Source organism: Acomys minous, assembly GCF_964271855.1.
Source record: "Acomys minous genome assembly, chromosome: 10".
In the NCBI taxonomy this organism is placed as follows: domain Eukaryota; kingdom Metazoa; phylum Chordata; class Mammalia; order Rodentia; family Muridae; genus Acomys; species Acomys minous.
Window position 1 is genome coordinate 66,548,923 of NC_140491.1, and position 21,616 is coordinate 66,570,538.

The 21,616-nt window shown below is 51.1% G+C and overlaps 1 protein-coding gene across 1 annotated transcript in view; it reads right to left on the reverse strand.

Annotated features, from left to right (window-relative positions):
- The window catches only part of CFAP77 (cilia and flagella associated protein 77), a 132,343-nt gene that overhangs the window by 53,975 nt on the left and 56,752 nt on the right, over window positions 1–21,616 (reverse strand). Inside the window, exons 2-3 of the mRNA XM_084798607.1 lie at window positions 3,197–3,296; window positions 1,736–1,961 (exon numbers count right to left, since the gene is read on the reverse strand). Coding sequence (XP_084654733.1) covers window positions 1,736–1,961; window positions 3,197–3,296 — 326 coding nt within the window. The remainder of the gene's footprint in view (window positions 1–1,735; window positions 1,962–3,196; window positions 3,297–21,616) is intronic.

The window sequence follows — 21,616 nt, forward strand, 5'->3', positions numbered from 1 at the left end:
TTCAGTGACTTCAGAAATAGAATGTTGCAGGCCCAGAGCCAGAATATCTGGGGCTAGCCCTAGCCCTGCTGATAGATTACCTGGGGCTAGCCCTAGCCCTGCTGATAGATTATCTGGGGCTAGCCCTAGCCCTGCTGATAGCCCTTCATAGCACACCTGGGTCTGAGCTAAGATCCTTTTGTACACAGAACCCTGCTTCCTACAACCCAAAGACTAAGCATGCCATCAGATGGCGTCTAAGGCTAAGCAGAGGCTTCTCTAATGATGAATGCTGGTGGGGCTTTTTGTGGGTGTGAGTTTCTGCTTGGGAAGATGAACAGATGAAGGGACAAATGGTGACGGCTGACAGTGACAGGAATGCATCCACTCCCACTGCTAAGACGTTAGGTCTTATATTACAGGACTTTACAATAAACACATGTGGAAACCGAACAGGGATTCCCGACAACCAACCAACCAACCAACCAACCAACCAACAAAGCAGGAGTGGAGAGGCAGAGCCGATTGCTGGGGCCGGGGAATTAGATTCCCTGAGTGGCCAAGCTTGGTCCCATGGCCCTCCCTGGAGTCAAGGTGACATGGGTACCCATCATGCACATGGGTTGATAGTAGGGAAAATAGACATAAAGAGATATGATAGAGGCCAGCCTGAGTCCACAGAACGAGGGAAGGGCTGGTCCCAGAAACAGAGTGAGCAGCCAACAGGCCTAGCGCTGTGAGAAACCTGGCCTGAAGTGACAGACTGAGCCCCAGATTGGTCATGGCCTTGCTGTAGAGACCATAGGGCCAGAGGGCTCCCCTCTCGGGGTAACCCGTGCTTCTGGGGGTGCAGGCAGGATTTTCTACATTTATCTGGTGGTCCATGGCAGGAGAGTTTCCATTTCATAAGCCAAGCACTAGTAATACAGTTTACCATGGAAAGGTCAACTGAAAAAGATTTCTTTATATTTTATGCGTGTGAGCGTTTGCCTGCGTACATGCGTGTGCAGTGTCCACCGAGACCAGAAAGGGTGTCAGATCACTTAGAACTGGAGGCACACGTGGTTGTGAGCTCCTGTGTAAGTGCTGGGAACCGAACTCGGGTCTTTCGCAGAAGCAACAAGTGCTTTTAACCCCACTGCTCAGATGTCTCTCCCGCCCCCATCTCCTTGCTCTTCAGCCGACATTTTGAATGACATCACCTCAACCAGGGACACAGCTCATGCGAATGGAGGGCTAGCCGTGTCCATCTCCTGTAAAAAAAAAAGTCTTCAACAAAGTTAAGTCTTGAGATCTCTCAGCAAGAGGAGGCGACATTCACTGCTTTGATCACACTGTACAAGTACAGGAACTGAGGCAAAGCCCTGGTGCTTTTGTGACAGACTCTCGGTTGTCTGAGCTCTCTTTCCAGCCCCAGTTGGTGGGCTTTTGTTTGTTTGTTTGTTTTGCTTTATTTATTTTTTTTCTTTTTTGAGATGGGGTCTTTTATAGCCTAGGCTGGCCTCAAACTTGTAACTTGGGCAATGTGCCCCTGCCTACAAAGTACTGGGATTACAGGCATGTGTTACGTCTGACCAATGACCTTGAACTCCTGTCTTTACAAATGCTCACTGGCCTGTATTACAACCTGTTCTGATTTCCCACTACAGCTTGGCTTCAGCCACTTCAAGGCTCTGCTTCTGGGCCCCAGCCCCCTGGTAGTCACATCACCCTCATCAGCCACAGGGAAGATTGAAGTTGGGTTTCTTGACCTTACCGTGAACGGATCCCAAAGGTCACATTGGAAGGGACAGGGGGTGGTTCCTTCTGTCGCCGGTCTTCCTGGTCGCTGATTCGGATGTCATTAAGTTCTCGATAGAGCAAATTTTCCCGTGCAGTCACCAGGCCAGCTTTGACAGCCCCACGGTTCATGGCAATATAGTTCCGGGTCAGCTCATGGGGGCAGGTGGGTTGCTGCTTAAACACATTCCAGTGCCCAATGGCTGCAGGCAAGGAGACAATGGAAGGGTGGGTGTCAGTAGGAGGAAGGTACCTGGGACTTCTAAAGAGGCTACAGGGCTCCCATCAGCCCCCTGCAGGAGGACAGCGCTGCCTGGACCTGGCAAGGAAGCCACCTGAAGGGAGGGACAGGTCTACCAGAGATCCCAAAGGGGGCCTGTGACAGCCAGCTTTAATTGTTAACTTAGTCTCAAGGAGGGACCGCCCACATGGGCCTAGCCTGGTGGGAGTCATCTTAATTAAGCTAATTGATGTGGAAAGACCCAGTCCACTGTGGGTGGCACCATTCTTAGGCAAGGGGTCCTGAACTGTATGAGTAAAGAAATTAAGCTGAGCCATGACTTCCCTGCAGTCACCCTGAATTATAAACTAAGTAAGCCCTCTTCTCCCATAAATTGTTGTCAGAATTTCCTCCCCCTCCCCCCCAACCTCAGAGGGTTTCTCTGTGTAGCCCTGGCTTGTCCTGGAACTTGCTCTGTAAACCAGGCTGGCTTTGAACTCACCGAGATCTGCCTGCCTCTGCCTCCTGAGTGCTGGGATTAAAGGCGTGTACCACCATATAGCTTTGTTGTCAGATTTTTTTTTCTTTTTTTCTTTTTTTTTGGTTTTTCGAGACAGGGTTTCTCTATGTAGCCTTGGCCATCCTGGACTCACTTTGTAGACCAGGCTGGCCTCGAACTCACAGCGATCCGCCTGCCTCTGCCTCCTGAATGCTGGGATTAAAGGCACGCGCCACCACGCCCGGTCAGAATTTTTTTTCAAGACAGGGTTTCTCTGTGTAGCCCTTGGCTGTCCTGGACTCACTTTGTAGACCAGGCTGGCCTCGAACTCACAGTGATCCACCTGCCTCTGCCTCCTGAGTGCTGGGATTAAAGGCATGTGCCTGCCACCACGCCCGGCATGTTGTCAGAATATTTTATCACAACAAAAACCAAGCCAGTTGGCTTTGACTTCTAGTAGGACCTCCTGAGTTGATCCTGAGACTGTCCTGTGCTTCCTTCCTGTAAAACAATGAGGACAGGATCCCTCCCCTCAGGGGTGTTTTTGCTGGCGCCCCTCCCCAGTTTGGTCACGGTCTTACCACTAGGATACCAGGATACCATCTCTTTCTTTCTCTCGTACTTTCCATGCCAAGTGGCTTTATTGAAGCTGGCTGAGGGTGGAAAGGAGGAATAAGGCCCCACCCCAAATCTCTGTGCTCCCAAAGACACCCACTCACCTTCAGGGACCCCCCCATCTAGGCCCCGGATGTAGAGTCCGTAGTTAAAGTTGATGCCAGGCAGGCTGCAGCTTCTCTCCCGGGGCTTACCAAGCTCTGCCTGTCAGGAAAAGAGGGCTGAGGTGAGGGCTAGAACCTTAGACCTGGCTGCGGTGAACACTGTCTCTCCCAGCAGCAGGGGTGATAGGGCTCTTCCTGTGAGGGGCAAGCACGCTACACGTGTGGTCCCCAAAGCACCTATGCACCACAGATACGCAGAGCAGCTAGCTGGGTCTGGGAGTCCAGACTCATTCTCCTGGAACCAGAAAATGAGTTCAAGGAGACAGAGGGAGGTGGCGGGAGAGAGGGCCAGCTTCTCCAGCTTCTCCAGCTTCTCCAGCTTCTCCAGCTTCTCTGGCCTGACAGTGCAGTGGGAGCCAGCCACCTCCTCTGAGTTCTCATCTGTCAGCTTTTTTTTTTTGGCACCTGAACAGTGAATCCTACCTTCTGGGTCTGCAGCAAGCTCCTCTTTGACCCCGAGGATGTTATCATTACCAGCCACAGACATTCCCGCCCCTCCCCCCACTTTAGAGACAATCACCCACAACTCCTAAGGGATGGGACATCTGTCCAGGACAGGCAGATTTAGCCTATGGGAGGAATGAGGAGCCCCCAATAGGAATGAGCAATAGAAGAGTCGCAGTAGGGAAAGCCAGACGTGATGATCTTGCAAGGTTGAGCGCCAGCCTAGATAGGGGTGGGCATGGCCTGCGCACAGAGAACACTCATACAACCCAGACGGCTTCTCCCTCCTTTTCCTCGTTGGCTGGGTATTGGTGGGTCAGGAGCAGAGGGATGGACATGCAAAATCATACACGTGTGCTGCTTCCATCTCTCTATTTCTTTTTTATTAAATATATAACGTTTATTATGGGAGAAAGCGTGGCAGTCGAGGGTGTCTTGGCGTTCCTATTGCTATGATGGACCACCATGACCAAAAAGCAAGTCAGCGAGGAAAGGGTTCATCTGGCTGGCACTTCCACATCAATCACTGGAGGAAGTCAGGACAGGAACCCAAGCAGGGCAGGAACCTGGAGGCAGGCACTGATGCAGAGGCCGTGGAGGGGTGCTGCTTACTTTCCTCATGGCTTGCTCACCTTGCTGTCCTATAGAACCTAGGACCACAAGCCCAGGGTAGCATCACCTATGATGGGCTGGGCCTGGGCCCACCCACATCAATCACTAATTAAGAAAGTGGCCCACAGGCTTGCCCACAGCCTTCTCTGATGGAGGCATTTTCTCAACTGAGGAACGCTCCTCTCAGACGACAATAGCTTTGTGCCACGCTGATGTAAAACTACCCAGCACAGATGGCATGGCGGCCTGTGGGACTCTTCTCCTCCCTTGTGAGCTCCAGGAACGGAGCTCAGAGGGCAGGGCTGGCCAGCAAGCAGGGAGACATCCCTACTTTTTTTTTACATCCTGCTTATTTTAAAGCTTTACTGCTACACGAACTTTGTCACGTCTGTAGATTGTTAAGCAAACTCGGCTGCTAATAACTTTTGACTCCGGGGGCGGGAGAGATGGCTCAGCGGTCAGGAGGCCTGAGTTCAATTCCCAGCAACCACGTGGTGGCTCACAACCATCTATACTGGAGTCTGATGCCCTCTCCTGGCCTGCAGGTGTACATGCAGACAGAGCACTCATATACATAAGCAAATGTATATGCTTTTACATAATAATTTTTGACTCCACACTCTTAGTTTGTGCGGAGATAGCTAAGCTAGCAGCTGTCTGCCGGGGCTCACTTAATCTCCACACCTCTCTAGAACTGAAGTTCCCTGAGGATGGAGCCTCTGCCCTGCCTGGTACCCAGAGCATCTCTGACGCCTTCCTCTTCATACAAGAACACTCTCCTGGGGCTCCTCCACACCTGCTCTCACTCACTTCTCTCGCCCAGTGCTTCTCAACCCGTGGCTTGTGGCCCCTTGGGGTCGAATGACCCTTTCACAGGGGTCGCATATCAAGTAGTCTGCATTTTCAGATATTTACATTATGATTCGTAACAGTAGCAAAATTACAATTATGAAGCAGCAACAAAAACAATTCTATGGTTGGGAGGGGGGTCACCACAACATGAGGAACTGCATTAAAGGGTCACAACATTAGGAGGGTTGAGAACCACTTATCTGGGGGCTCAGGGTTCATCACCCCCACTCTTCAGATAGGGAAAATAAGGTTGCATTTGGCCGTGGGTAGGAGGGGAACAGTCTGGTTGGGGACCCCAGGTTCTTTTTGTCTTCAGCCCACGGACTGAGTAAATGTCAGGGCCACATGGCTTACTCACGGTGTCACCCTTGAACACACTCTTGAGGGTGTGTTCATGGGTCAGGATGAGGGCACCCCACAGTGGCCCGGTTACATCTTCCAGGATCTGCCCATGCTAACCTCACTGCGTCATTCTGAGGTTCTGGCAGCTCCCTGCTTATGAGGTGTTCAAGAGTGTTCTCTCAGAGGGTTGGGGTATGAAGGAGCAGAAGTCAGGGGGTGCCCTTCAGGACTGTTCACAGCTCTGGCTGGCTGTCCAGGACCTCACCTACAGCCCTCGCTGCCTCTGCAGCTCTGGCTGCTCACTGGCCCTGTGGCTGAGGCAGAGGAGCCCCCACCATCAGCTGATGGGTCAGTTCCATCTCCTACACTCCTGGCCTGCCCTTTACCCTTCCAGCCCCGCCTCTGCTGCAACGCCCTCATTTCCAAACTCAAAGTGGCCCCTCCCTCATCCGAGTGTTTGTATCTTTCTGAGCTGGGCCTTATGTAACCATAGGAAGGCCTCAAGCTCGATAAGCCAGGGATGATCTTGAATTTCCGACCCTCTCACCTCCACCTCTGCCATGTCCAGTTTGCGTGATGCTCAACCAACTGTGCTACAGGCCCCCACTCCTGCATGTCAGTCTCACACTCTGTGACACTCACTTGAGGCTTGGAAGTGCCCTGCTCCGTTGCCAGGAACACACATTCTAGGCCCTCTTGCATGCGTCACACAGTCACTGAGGTCCCTCTTCCTGATGATGCGTGGCAGGTGGGTAACAGGTGCCTAGGATAAACAGCCTCTTGGGGCGGGGGGAGGGCTGGAGCTATGGCTTGGTGCTTCAGAGTGAATATTGCTCTTGTAGAAGTCCCAGCCTATGCAGGGAAGCTTGCAACTGCTTGTAATTCCAGCTCTACAGGAATCTGATGCCCCCTTCTGGCATCTATGAACACGACACTCATGTGCACATACCCAAACACAGACACATACATTCACATAAATAAAAATAATTTTTCCTGGTTTTTTAAGACAGCATCTCCCTGTGTTAGCTTTGGGGGTCCTGGATTCACTTTGTAGTCCAGGCTGGCCTCGAACTCACAGTGATCCACCTGCCTCTGCCTCCCGAGTGCTGGGATTAAAGGTGTGCACTACCATGGCCAGCTGGAGCTTACTTGCTCCGTAGGTTGAGCCCAGGGATCTTCCTGCTATCTCTGCCTCCCCTGCCTCCCCTGCCTCCCTGCCTCTCCTGCCTCCCCCCACTCCGTCTCCCCCGCCTTCCCTGCCTCCCTGCCTCCCCTGCCTACCCCGTCTCCCCTGCCTCCTCCGCCTCCCCTGCCTCCCCTGCACGGGAATCCCAAATATACACTCCCACACTCACTTTCTGCATGAATTCTGGGGTTCAAACCTGGGTCCTTGTGATTGGAGGCCAAGCACTTTACCAACTGAGTCGTTTTCCCAGCCCTGTTTGTTTGTCTGAATAGTCACCCTAACACTTTTAGAACAATATATAAGATCTTAAAGACGGTGAAATAATTCAGTTGATCTTAACATGACTTGAAATGTGTGATAATATATTTAAAGGGTATATTTGTTACCCCACCCCACCCCTGGCACCCGGCATGAACTAGGCCTGTGGTAAACCTGGTGCTAACAAACTCACTACACATTGAGCGGCTGGAACACCATCAGCTCTTTCTAGATGTCCGAAGGCTGGGAAGTCCCAGATCTGGACAGCTGTCCATCGGGTCTGAGGAGGGCCTGCCTCCCTGCTCAGGCAATGGCTGCTCTTCACTTGAAGCCCCACAGGATGGAGAAACAGACCTGAAACTCCGCTCTGCTTCCTCAAAAGGGCACAAGTCCCATTGTGAGAGGCCCACCCTCCAGACCGGACCACCTCCTCAAGGCTCTGTCTCCCAGGACCCCTAGAGTCAGCATCGTCCCAAGTGAATCTGGACACAGCACACAGCGAAACAGCCTCGCTGGAGAGTCTCTGTCCATCCCACAAGCTAGCCATTTCTCTCTGTCTTCTTTCAGACTCCATTCTCCCTGGAGAGTCGGGGGTTCGAGGCTCTGGATGGGTACCTGAGGCACCCTGCTGGGAGGTTTGGGTTTTAAACCCTGTTCCACATAGCTCACTCTGGCTACAGAGGAAACTCTGGCCTCTTGCTTGAAAACTAATGTAGCCGGTGACTGCTGGGGTAGTTAATTAAAACATGGCTTCTCTGCAGGGCCCTGCCTCCCTCAGGGCAGGTGCAGGTGGGCCAACTTCCAGCTGGAAGAGGAGCAATGGACAGACTCAGGGGCTGGAAGCTGTCTTCAGCAAGAAACAGGTAGCAGGCAGGTCGGTCTCCGTGTTCCCCAGACCTCTTGCCTGGGCATTAGAAAAAAAGGGGAAACACCAGCCATCAGAAATCACCTCTGGGGCGCAGCCTGCTTGTACTTATTCCACAGATCTTTTGTTTGTTCCTTTTTTGCATGGAGCCCTGTGCTGGGAGTTCTGGGATGAAAGCAGCCACATAACCTTGCTCTTAGAAAGTGAGCTATCTTACAGAAAGGACAAATCTAATGACAGTCAAGAGCACCAACAGTGCAAGGGGGAAAGCTCAGAATACCCCCACCATAAAACCTCCAAGGCCACAAAGTGAGGCACACACATTATTTGTATTTTTATAGTTGTATTCATCCTATATAAAGAGCAACCACAAATCAATAAAAAGAAAAACATGTCCATAGAAAAATTAGCAAAAGACTTGAATAGACACTTCATTAAAAAGATGTCTAAGTCTCAGGGAGGCAGAAACAGGCAGGTTGCTGTGAGTTTAAGGCCAGCATGGTCTACAAAGTGAGTTCAGGACAGCCAAGGCTACACAGAGAAACCCTGTCTCAAGTATTCAAACTCTGAAAAACATAAAATAAAAGTTCAATGGTACGGTCAAGATGTGAAGCGAACAGAAGACTCATGATCTGTGGGACTGTGAAGTGGCCCAGCCAGGGGAATATTGGTATTCGCTGTTAGAGCCAAGCATCTGCCTAGCCTGTAGTCCAGCTGTTAGGTCCTGGACACCCACAGTGGCTCATCCTCACTGTCAACCTGACTGAGGTTATAGCCACCTAGGAGACACGCTTTTAGCCATGAGTGGCACCATCCTATGGGCTGCCATTCCAAGCTGAATAAAAAGAGAAAGCTAGCTGGACTCAACTCAGCTTCCGGACTGCAGGTGCAATGTGACCAGCCACTGCATGCTCCCGCTGCCTTGCCCTCCCCACAGTGACGGGCTGTCCCCTCAAACCATGAACCAGAACAAACCCTTCCTCCTCAAAGTTGATTTTTTTTTTCAGAGCATTTGGTCACAGCAACAGGAAAAACATCAAATGTTACACTGGAGAGGTATGTGTGCACCCTGAGCCAGGAGCCCTCCCCTGTCCCCCATCTTAGGGCAGCTATCACAGGACAGACTCACACAACCAGTTGTTTTTAACTACAGCCAATTCTTCTCCAAGGGGACACTTGGCTGTAGCTGGACCCTGTTTTCAGTGTCCCCCGCCCCCAACACACACACACACACACACACACACACACACACACACCTTGAGGTAGCGAGCAGGGTCAGAGGCATGGTTAATTATCTCTTTTTTTTTTTTAACCGATCCCCCCCCCCTCTCTCTCTTTAAGATTTATTTATTTATTATGTATACAGCATTCTGCCTGCAGGCCAGAAGAGATGGTTGTGAGCCACCATGTGGTTGCTGGAAACTCAGGACTTTTGGAAGAGCAGTCAGCGCTCTTAACCTCTGAGCCACCTCTCCAGCCCCATGGTTAATTATCTTATATCACTCAAGAGCTGTGCCCAGCGATCACTGCTGAAGCAGCGACTGAGGGTCCCAGAGTATAAACCCTGGTGGTAGCCACTGTCCTGCGAGAGCCAGAACAATGCAGAACTGACCTCTGTGCTGCCCTCCTCACACAGGAAACCCACATGCTGGCACAGCCCGCCTCTGGTATTGGCCCTGCCTTGGTTTGCTTTCTGTTTCTGTGCTAAAACACTATGGCCAGGGGCTGAAGAGATGGCTCAGAGATTAAAGGCACTGGCTGCTCTTCCAGAGGTCCTGAGTTCAATTCCCAGCAACCACATGGTGGCTCACAACCATCTATAATGAGATCTTGGTGCCCTCTTCTGGTGTGTAGGTGTACATGCAGGCAGAACACTGGCTACATAATAATAAATAAATAAATCTTAAAAAAAAAAAAAAAGACACTATGGCCAAAAGCACCTTGGGTAGGAAAGGATTTATTTCATCTTATAGCTGTCTATAAAAAAGGGGATCTGAGGCAGAGGCCATGCAGGAACCCCACTTACAGGCTTGCTCCTCATGGTTTGCTCAGTTTGCCCCCTATACCTTTTTTATTTTTCTTTCTTTCTTTCTTTCTTTCTTTTTTTTTTTTTTTATTTAGACAGAGTCTCTCTACAGAGCCATGGCCGTTCTTGAACTATCTCTGCAGACCAGGCTGGCCTCGAATTCACTGAGATCCGCTTGCCTCTGCTTCCCAAGTGCCAGTTTGCTTTCTTTTGTTTGTTAGTTTGGTTGGTTGGATGGTTGGTTTTAGTTTTTGGAGACAGGGTCTCTCTGTGTTATCTTTGGCTGTCCTAGACTTGCTTTGTAGACCAGGCTGGCCTTGAACTCACAGAGATCCACCTGCCTCTGCCTCCCGAGGCTGGGATTACAGACATGCACCACCACGCCTGACACCAGTTTGCTTTCTCATAGAACCCAGAACCACCTGCCCGGGCCTCGCACCACCCACAGTGAGCTGAGCACTCTGCACACCAAACACCAGTCAAGAAAATGTCCCACCGAATAGCCTATGGGCCAATCTGATGGGAGCATTTTCTCAGGTGCAGCTCCCTTCCCAGATGGCTCCAACTTGGGTCACTAGCCAGCAGGCCTGAGTGCGAGAGCTGCAGGGGCGTTGGGGGCACTTGTCTTCATGACCTTTGCCTCCAAACTTCCTGCTGTGACTTCCTGTCTGCTGCCATCCTTCCCTTGGGCATCTTCTTGCCACAGGAGAACTCTACAGACAAACCGACCGTGGAGATGTGGCCTGCAGCTTCTCAGTGTGGTGGGGGGGGGGAGGGGGGGTTTCCTTCCTGCCTCAGACTTTTCCAGAGCAAGGCCTTTGCCTTCCCTGAAGGTCACAGGCAAATTGTAATGAGCTGCGCAGCTGAGAACAGCCCGGGGCCTTGTATAGGGCACCTGCCTATGTGGGGGCCCTGGGAAGCCCTCTGTCACTGGAGGACTCTCTATTCCATCTGTCACCAGTACCCACTGGAGCAGTTCTTTCAGGGACAGGCGTGGTACCTCTGAAACTGGGAAGGCAGCAGACCTATCCACGGCTGGCCTGCTTGCCCCACAGGACACTAACCAATAGCTCAGTACTGTGGGCTCCGGCTCCCAGCACTCATCATGAGAGCGCACCATTCCCACCAAGGCTGCAGAGCAATGCCACTGCTGTGTTAAAGGTGAGGACTCACAGGAGAGCTGTCTTACCTTCGCCTGCTCAGTCAATGAAAGGCCAAGGCAGAACTCGAACCCACCCTGTCTTCATCTCAGATTCAGTGATGGGCAAAGTCGGCCCAGGAGTGGCCAGACGGGGTCTGCACCTGCAAACAGCTGAGCCTGAGGCTTTCCTGTGTGCCTACCTCCTCACCACATCACCACATACTGAGAGAAGCCCAGGTCCAGGCTGCTGTCTGATAAGTCAACTAGTGAAGAGAGTGTGGAAAGGGTGACCCGTTCAGAAAACAGTGCTTAGGCCAGCTGGACACAGATGGTAAAGTGGTCAGGGAAAGAGAAACGCGTGTTTCAAATTGGCATTTTACGGAGAACCCAGCAGGCATTCAGGGAGGGTATGAGAGGCCAGTAAACATAGGAGCTTCCTGGCTGCAGAGGGCCCAATTGCTCTGGAGCTTTCCAGAGGCTGAGGAGAAAAACAGCCTGATAGAGGGGACTCTGGGTCCCTCCCTGGACTATGTGACACCAGCTGAGTGTGGCACGTGCGTGCTCAGGGGAGGTCCTGACCCTGAATTCTAGACTAGGACAAACAAGTGGTGACAGGTGTCTGAGACCAGCTGCCACTGGGCTGTAAGGAGGCTTGAGGCCCTGGTGGTCACCTGCTCTTCCATGGCAACCTCACTCTGACATCTGTGGAGCTGATGCCACTCCGTCACAAATCTCAGCTTTGATGGGCCACATGGGTCCCCCAAGCAGCCTGGCTCTTGGCTTAGCAAAGGACGTGAGGTGGCTGCTTGCAAAAGAGGTCTCTGGGCCAGCAATCAGGCTGGGCCACGAAAAGGTCCTGAGGCAGGCAGCACAGCAGGTTGTTGGGCCATGTGGATGCTGGGAACACTCTTCCCCCCACAAAGACCCACCACGCTGTCTTCAGTGAAGGAAGAAACAAAGAAAAGAATAAATATTTGTAAGCCAGGTGATAGTGGTGGAGCAGGCCTTTTAACCCAGCACTTGGGAGGCAGCAGCAGGCAGATCTCTGTGAGTTTAAGGCCAGCCTGGGCTAGAGAGAGGCTTCCAGGACAGCCAGGGCTACACAGAGAAACACTGTCTCAAAAAGACAAACAAAAAATAAACATCTACTAAGTATCTCCCGTATTTGAGGCTTGCACTGTGCCCTGTGACATCCTTTTGTGATACTATGCTGTATTTGTTTGTTTGTTTGTTTGTTTGTTTTTTATCCTTCTCCCTGAATTCACAGAATACCTTGTTGTGGGGTCGTTTCCCCCATTTTACAGATGGGCAAACTGAACCTTAAAGAAGTCTGTACGAGGGGCTGGAGAGATGGCTCAGTGCTTAGAATGTCTGCCCCTCGTGCAGAGGACCTGGGTTCAGTACCCAGCACCCACATCAGGCACCTCACAACAGCCTGTAGCCTTAGCCACCGAGGATCTGTCACCACCCTCTGGCTTCCCAGGGCACTGCATACATGTAGCCTACACTCACACATATACATAAATAAAATCTTTTTTTTTTTTAAAGCAAAAAATAAAAAATAAAAATAAAGCAGAAATCTGTCTATTTGGTCCATTACAGGAGCAAACAGATGATCTGGGTTAAGGTTAGCCCAGCCAAGCAGCCTCTCTCCCCTGAAGAGAGGTGACATCATCTCCATGGACAGATGGGAGATACAGGGAAAAAAAATTAATAAAGTCTTATCAGTCTTCAAAATTCTGCATCCCTCACTCTTTCAGATTCTTAAGATATCTCACCCAAGTCCTCAAGGTCTCCAAGAGGCACGGCTGGCTTGGTTTTGCGACTCAGGGAACTGAGAACTATTGAAAGCCATTTAAGCGTGGCTCCCTAACCCGATTCCCTCACGGTGGGTATGGGGAGGTGGGGGGGGTCGACTCCAGAGAGTAGAATCCCAGCTCCAAGCTGGCCACCCTGCCCTCCCCAGCCTCCTTCAAAGCACTTTTTTCCCTCCCAGAGTTTCCTCTGTCACTGAGTGGATTGGCTGGAACACAGCTCTGGGTGACAGCTGTCCCCATCAGCCGATGGCTTCATTAAACCTTATTAACATGTCATCCCCCTCCGCCTCAGTCCCATTCTCTCCGCTCTAATTAAAACCATCTTTCTCCTGTCCCAGGGGCCCCCCCCCCATTCTCCTGGTTCCTTCGACAATAGCAGCTCCCTCCAACTCCCCAACGCGAAGGATTGGGGCTCTGAAAAAACCACCCCCAGTAAGGGTGGGTCTGCGGCTCTGGAACTGCCTCGGGGCTGGCGGCCCTGTGAGAACCTGCACTTCCCCCAGGCAGGTGTGGGTGCTGTTTCCCACAGGCAACTGCCTTACTCTCAAGTTCCCAGGGACCCAAGGAGTGGCTGGGCCTTGATGCCCACCCCATACCCTTTTATACCCTCCGTGAGCATTCATTTCCAGTCACGTACGTGAAAACGGCACTGCCGGCACTTGGGTGGCCCAAACTGAACTTGCGCAAGACAGGCAGGGAGAGGTGTTCACATTCCAAAATGGCAGGTTTTATGCCAGGGAGCTGACTGTCTTGAGCTCCAGACCCACCTTTGATGTCCATCCCAAGAGAGCAAGTCCCACAATGCACCAGCCACTCCCTGAATCCTGGTCACCACACACAGTGAAACCTGTCAGCTCTCTTAGCCAGCATCTAAAGAAAACAGCTGTTTGGTCTGCGATGCCTCGCAATCCGGCATCCTATTAGAACCAAGAGAGGTGAAATCCCAGGTACTGCCCAGTAGTTATTAAATAAATATCTGCATACCCCCCCCCACCTCCGCATACATATGCGCACACGTGCCCCGTGCCTGTGCTCTGGGTAGTTCATTACTGTAAAACAACTTAAGATCTTCCAAGGAAAAGCACAATATAAATGCAAATTGTGATCGCTATTAGCATAGGGATATTTATTTATTTCCATAATGAGAGCCTCAGATAAACAATCACGGGAAGTGAGACGCATTATGCATCAAAGGACCCACGCAGCCTGGGCCTTGAGCCGCGTGCATTGTCTGAACGTTGCATAATGATACCAAAATTCACACATCCACGTATGATCAAAGGTGTGTAAAATAACATAAAAAAAAAGACTCAGCAGGACTCAACATTTTACATATATCACCACCATCCAGACATGGTTGGGGTTTTTTGTTTGTTTGTTTGTTTTTATTGCCATAAGGAAAACAAACAAACAAACAAACAGGGAGGAACAGAGAAGCACAAACCATTGTGAGGTGTGTGAGGGTTCGTGGGGGAGGGGGGCCAGGCACAGAGATGATACTTTTATCATTTAAAAAGAAGTCAACTCAGTTGGAGAAGAGCTTGCCTAGCACCCACAAGGCCCTGGGGCTCCATCCGCAGGACCACGTGATCGGGTGTGGCGGTGCGCACTATGCAATCCCAGCACTGAGGAGAAGGTGGTGGCCCGGGCTGTCCAGTCTGTTCTACATGAGACTCTCTCAAAATGGCATTTTTTTAAAGGACAAAAAGCAGAGTTTCTTGGTACATATATTATGATTATTTTCATAGAGTATATTTTAAAATACATATTTGAGCCCAGGTGAGATTCTCATTTCATCACGACCGAGACGGTCCGAGTGGGTTCCAGGTCCCTGGAGGTGTCTGTAGCTCTCCCATTTCCTAGTCCCCTAGGCCTCCTGGGCGGAGAGTTCCGGGATGGAAGCCGAGCAGGCGGGCTCAGTGAGCAGCGGTTGCTAAGATCTCCACAGTGTCTCTCCTGCCGGCACGCTGCTGCTCTAGGGCCCCTAGGGCTTGCCCAGCCACCCCATTCAAGCCCTTGTGGGTTTCTCGTGATCCTGGGCTGCCGGGACCCTACAGCCTGCCCACCTGGCTGCTCTCTGCTCCCCAGGGCAGCCATCCCCTCTCCGTGAGCCTCCAGCTCAGGGTCTTGAGTCTGATGAATGGCCCTCGCCCAGTGAGGCGGTCACAGTGACAGAGCCCCGGCGCTCTCTCCCCTCCCCCTCGACAGCTTGAAATCAGGTCTTTCATTTGCATTTACATGATCTCGCTGTGCGGCTTATGAGATCGGGAGATTTATTTGCTACTTAGCTCGATGCTTGATTACACCCGGAGAAGGCGGCGGCTGGGACAGCGTATAGATGCATCCGCCCAGAGCCACAGCCTCTGGGGGCCGGTAACTCAGCAGCAGGTTTAGGTGGATGAGGGACACCGCATTTGAGGGGAAAAAGGCTAACAGGAGACAGTGGAGGAACTATCACCGTGGGTTTGAGGGCTTTTTTAAAGTAATGAAAATGGCTAGATGTCACTTCAGATTATGAAGAGGCCCCAGTCGCTCCAGTGACGGCCTCTATTTCTTGGGGGAATGAACTTCCAGAAACTTCTCTCCTAGGAGGAGTACAAAGCTCTGGAAAGACGCACATATGGATACAGGAAAGCAATGTGCAGGTGCCCTGCTTATATGGGCTCACAGGAGTGCTGAGGGCAGCAGCTCACCAGCCATATCTGTATGGCCACAATTCTGGGTGACAGGCTGCTATAGGAAGAAACAGGAATAAAGCAATCACACACACACACACACACACACACACACACACACCAGGTGAATTCTAGTCCCTAACAGGCACGCTCCTGCTGTCCACAGCTGGGCATGCTCAAGGCAGGCAAACTCATTTTCCTGACAGTCTGCGCCTGGCATGGTGAGGATGGAGTTCACGGCTGCCAGCCCGTCCCCCGTCACAGATCCAAGAGGAAATCATCTGGCAAGTTTCTGGGACACGACAGTTTAGTGATTGAGAATGCGCTGAGGCCAAGCCACCCGAGGTGCAGCTCTGGCAGGCTGACTCCTTGTGACCTTGAACAAGTTAACCTCCGGCAGCCGGAGGATTCCTCACGGTGACCTGGGCTTGGGGGTGCTTCCTCACCGTAACCCAGGTTTGGGGTGCTTCTTCGCTGTGACGGGGGGGGGGGCAGGTCGGGGTGTCCTTTCTCACCATGACCCTGGTTCAGGGGTCCTTCCTCACCTTGATCAGAGCTCTGGGATGCTTTGTCACCATGACCCAGGTTTGGGGTGCTTCTTCACTGTGATGGGGGTGTCCTTCCTCACTGTGACCCTGGCTCAGGGGTCCTTCCTCACCGTGACCCGGGCTTGGGGGTGCTGGCGATGCTTTCCAAGCCCCAGGCTTGGTGAGTCCTGCATAAAAAGTCATATTTGCTACTGGCGATCCATCATGGTTGCCATAGATTTATTGACTTCTCTGTCTCTGTGTGAATAAAACAGGCAACTAGCTATAAGATGGATACCAAGAGCTTCCACTCCTAGGAATATATCCACAGCGAACAGGAGCTCAAGTTAATCTATGAACACACACTCACAGCAGCGTTATCCACCATAGTCAAGCGAAGAAAACCACCCAAAATTGCCTCAGGGATGAAGGGATGGATACACAAAATGCGGCATAGCCTGAACAGCAGGAAAAGAATTGGGCCATGAAAAAGAACAAAGCAGCATGGGTACGGGTTACATACAGTGTGGATGGATACTGAAAACATGCAAGGGGAAGCCGCCAGGCAGCCAAGGAGGCCGTGTGCTGCATGAATCCAGCTAGGTGGCTGGTGGAGAAAGGTGTATCCGAGGAGATAAGGAGCTCACTGCCAAGGGAGGGGCAGGGCTGCTCTCTGGCACCTGCAAACAGCAGGGAACTGAGCGGAGCTGGCAACTGTGCAGTGCTGTGAACACAGCAAGAGCCCCTGACCTGTACACTTAAACCTGGCTGGCGGTGTTCTGCCTGCAAGATATGCCCGGGTAATGGTGGCTTGTGGGAGTAGCCAACCAATGTCTGATTTGACTTATGACTCATTTCACAAGATGGAACCCATATTCAATGTTGCTTGGGTGACCAAGAACCTGAGACCAGGCAGCTCAGGGACCAAAGGTAAAAATGCTGCAGTTTTAAAGGAGGAGGAGGAGGAGGAGGAGGAGGAGGAGGAGGAGGAAGAAGAAGCAATAAAATGACCCTGGATGACATTTTGCTCTACTCCTAGTCCGTGCCTTGCTCAGCCTTCATCAGAGAAGCTTCCTCCTGCAGCAGATGGAAACAAACACAGAGACCCACAGCCAGAAGCCCAGCAAAGGGTGATACGCCTTGGAACACTCGACCCAAAATGGGAGGTGTCCATCAAATTCTTCCACTCAGAGCTCAGGGAACCCTGAGAAAGAGGAGGTGGAAGGAATAAGAGCCAGAGGGGATGGAGGACACCGAGAAAACAGGGTGATTCTAAACCAACACGATCAATGAAAATGTAGTCTCCTCTAAGGAAGTCTCACTGGGGAATCAAACTATTCTGAAGTATAGGCTGCATGCCCCGCAGTAGATGCCAACAGAAAAAGAACGCGAGGGTGTCTTTGGACGTTCCTTGTCTCTTAATGTCATATCAGAGCTCTTCCTTTTGTTAAAAAAATAATTAATAGCAGCAGTGGTGGCGCACCCCTTTAATCCCAGCACTTGGGAGGCAGAGGCAGGCAGATCGCTGTAAGTTTGAGGCCACCCTGGTCTACAAAGTGAGTCCAGGACAGCCAAGGCTACACAGAGAAACCCTGTCTCGAAAAAAAAAAACAAAAAACCAACCAACAAACAAAAAAACAAACCCCCCAAAATTAAAAAAAAATTTTTAATTAAATTATCTTCTTATTCTATTTTTTTCTTCCCTCTTTGTCCCCACAGGTCCCGTGTGTGTATATTCTGGCTTCCAGTTTAGTGTTTTATGGGTCCTGAGTATGTGAAAGAGCTGGTTTCTGTTTCTTCTGCCTGCTCTGGAGCCTTTTACTTCTAATTGGTTTTGTTGTTTTCTTTTTGTTACATTATATGATATCATTACCTCATAGAAGTCTGATTGTTTTTATTTCTCATCTTTTTTTTTTCAAGACAGGGTTTCTCTGTGTAGCCCTGGCTGTCCTGGATTCGCTCTGTAGACCAGGCTGGCCTTGAACTCACAGAGATCCTCCTGCCTCTGTCTCCTGAGTGCTGGGATTAAAGGGTTGCACCACTACTGCCTGCCCCCCCCCAAATATCAGGTGGATAACGAAGAAAGAAGACATAGGGAGTGAGGGGGGGGTGAGGCATGGGAGCCCCTCATCCTGACCCAGCCAGGCACACTTGACAGCATGGCATGCTTTGCCAATGACAGGCTCCATGCCACACTCCACTTGAAGGCCTTCAGGAAAAAAATGGGTTGATATATTTGGGTGTGATGACACCTGCGTGTTATGCCCACACTCAGGAGCCTGAAGGTAATGAGTTAAGTCTGAGCTACATAAGGACAAACTTAGAAAGCCAAGGGCTGGGGATGCAGCCTAGTGGGAGATCATGTCCAGCATGTTCAAGATTCTACATTCCATCCCAGTACAGAGAGGGGAAGGAAGGGCAGGGGAGGGGAGGGAAGGGGAGGGCAGGAAAAGAGATGGGAGGGGAGGGCAGGGGAGGGAAAAGGAGGGGAAGGGAGGAGAGAGGGAAAGAGAAATAAGAGAAAGGAAGAGAAGGCCAACAGTCAAGGTCAGACTAGTGGTGAACTCCCATAAGCACTGGGGAGGCAGGTGGTCTCTGAGTTCAAGGCCAGACTGATCTACACAGTGAGTTCCAGGCTAGCCAGGAAGACCCCAACCAAAAAAAGAAAAAAAAGAAAAAAAAAAGAAAGAAAAGAAAAACAAAAAGAAGCATGACAATAACCACTCAACTCCACAGCCCTCCCCAGTGCCCAGAAGTCAGACAAGGAGACAAATCGAAGCGGTGAGTACTTATTTACTTTGTGTGTGTGTGTGTGTGTGTGTGTGTGTGTGTGTGTGTGTGTGTTCTTTTGTGTGTGTACCTGTGCCTACGCATGCATGTGAAGATCAGAGGTCAACATCAAGTGTCCTCAGCCATTCTCCACCATTTATTTGTTTATTGTTTGTTTATTGAGGCAGGATCTCTCTATGTAGCCTGGCCTGGCTGGCCTGGAACTCACTATGTAGACCAGGCTGGCCTTGTCCTCACTGAGGTCCAGCCTCTGCCTCCCTGGTAGGGGCAAGAATTAAATAATGTGCCATTTTTATTGGCTTTTTGTGGGGGGGGGGGCGGTGAGGGAGCAGGACAAGTCACTTTACCTGGATCTCACCATCTGCCCAGAGGTTCTCCAGGCTCTATAGCCGCAGTGCTGGGAGTGCCAGCTCGCCTGGGCAGAGATGGCTCTCAGGCAAAGGCCACGCCAAGTATGGAACTGAAGGGAACGATTCCCCTACACCATGAGTTTTTTTAAAAATGTGTGTGTGTGTGTGTGTGTGTGTGTGTGTGTGTGTGTGTATGTGTGTATGTTGTGGCTGTGTACACTTGAGTACAGCGCCCCAGGAGGTCCCAGAACTTGATTTTTCCCTGGAGCTATATTGCAGGCCGTAATGAAGCACCTGGTGTGGGCACCAGGTACCGAACTCAGGTCCCCTGGAAGAGCAGCATTGCCCTTACAGCTGAGCTCTCTCCCCACAGCATCACTCGTTGCCGTGTAACTCTGAACAGCTTCTAGACTTCTCTGGGTCTCTGTGTCACATTACCCCTAAAACACACCCCTAAAACGCAGCCCCCACCGCCCAGTGTGGCGGAGACATTCAGGAGTGACGCCGGCTGGAACATACTGAGAGGTGCGGAGCACGTCAGGTACACAGAACCCAGGAGGTAGGGAGGGCCCTTCGGTGCCTGTCCACTTCAGGGTGACACTATTTTCACAGAAGGAAGAAACCCTGGGACAAGGCTTTGATTTGAAGACCACCATGGAAAGGGAGGTGTGTGTATGAGGAGACACAGGCAGGGCGGGCTGAGGCCTGAGAGAGCAACACCTGGGTTCCCGGCATTTGGTCAGTTTGGCCACCAGGGGGTCAAAGCTGGAGGATCCAGGAGTGATCAGTTTGGGTTTTTTTTTTTTTAAAAGAGAGAGACACTCTCTGTCAAAAGAAAAGGGGGGGAGGGATAGAAAGAAAGAAAAAAGCTGAGAATGATCTATGTACATTTCAAAACTTAAAACAGAAATCAAAGGAAAAGTGAGCTGTTTTAAGTTTGACAGCTGCAGGGATCACCCTGTTTGGACACTGTATTTATGTTTTCGTTTTCTTTATAGATTCATTGAAAATCGCATCATGTAATGGAGAAGGAAAATGTTCGGTGTCTCCCTCCCCCTGCCCCCCCCCAAACCCTTGTTCCTTCCTGGAACAGATGAAACCGCCTGCGCTGCTGCCTCCTGCTTTGATGTATATTTCATAGGACCTCATTGACTGTAAGTTTTATTTCCATGTCAATAAAAAAGCGGTATTGTAATGAATGAGAAGGAGTTTAACACGAAACGGCAGCTGACCCGTTCACGGAGTGTAGTGAAGTTCAGCAAGGGGAGAGACAAAGCTGACTAACAAGGCAGGGACAGTGGGAATGTAGGCCAGGTTGTGGGGGAATCTGGGGTGCGGTTTTAGCCAAAGCTGGGAAGACTCAGAGGCCAGAGGCCTGTACCCTCTTCTTTGCAGCCTGTGAGACTGTCGTTGGTTTTGTTTTGGTTTTGGTTTTGGTTTTGCAAGACAGGTTTCTCTGTGTAGCCCTGGCTGTCCTGGACTCACTTTGTAGACCAGGCTGGCCTAGAACTCACAGTTCGAGTTGCCTCTGCCTCCCGAGTGCTGGAATTAAAGGCATGTGCCACCACGCCCGGCTTGTGGGATTGTTTTATGATGGGTTCCTATGGGGATGATGCAGGGCCTTAAGGGGTGCGATGGAGGCAGCTGCAGCCACCACAGAGGTGGGGGGGGTGTGGTGGGGGGCAGTCCCTGAGCTTGGTCTCCTGGGGCGGTTCCTGGAGGAAGAGGAGGGTGTGGGAATGAGTTCCAGGGTTTGAGGGCTAATCAAGGAAAGGGGAACCCCTCCTAGTTTACACTGTCGAGCAGAGATGGACTTCTGTACATTAATGGCAGGAACAAGTGCTCCCAGGGAGAGGGCTCAGAGAGCTTGCCCAGCGTGCAGGAGGCCCTGGGTTTGATGCCCAGCTCTTCACAAACCAGGCATGGTGGCACAGACCCTTGTACCTGGCACTCGGAAGGTGGAGGCAGGAGGAACAGAAGGCCAAGGCCATCCTCAGTTACAAAGTGACCCTGAGGCTAGCCTGGGACCTATGAGACCCTGTCTCAGAAAACAAAACAAGTAAACAAAATTAGCAAAAAAAAAAAAAAGAAACAAACCTGGGACTTTAGCCTGCACAGGGCTGTACCGACCGTGATAGGCTCTGAGTGGCTAAAATTCTGCTTGCTTGAGCAGCTTTTAAAAATAATTCAATGTGCAAAATTTTGAGTTTGGTGCCTGAAGGCTTTTCAGCTCCTGAGTCTCTGTGAAGAGTAAACCACACGGGGGCCACAAGTCGTCGTTGGCGCATCTCATGGTGCAGCAGGGAGCACAGGAACTGTAGGAGCTGCCATGCTGCTCCGGCCTGTAGCCTGCCTACACCCTCTCAGGCTCCCCTCCAACAATGCCTGCGGTTTGTTTTTGTTTTTGTTTGTTTGTTTTTGCTTTTGTTTTCTGGAAAGCTTGAACCACTAACCAAGTCTGCCCTCCTTATTCGC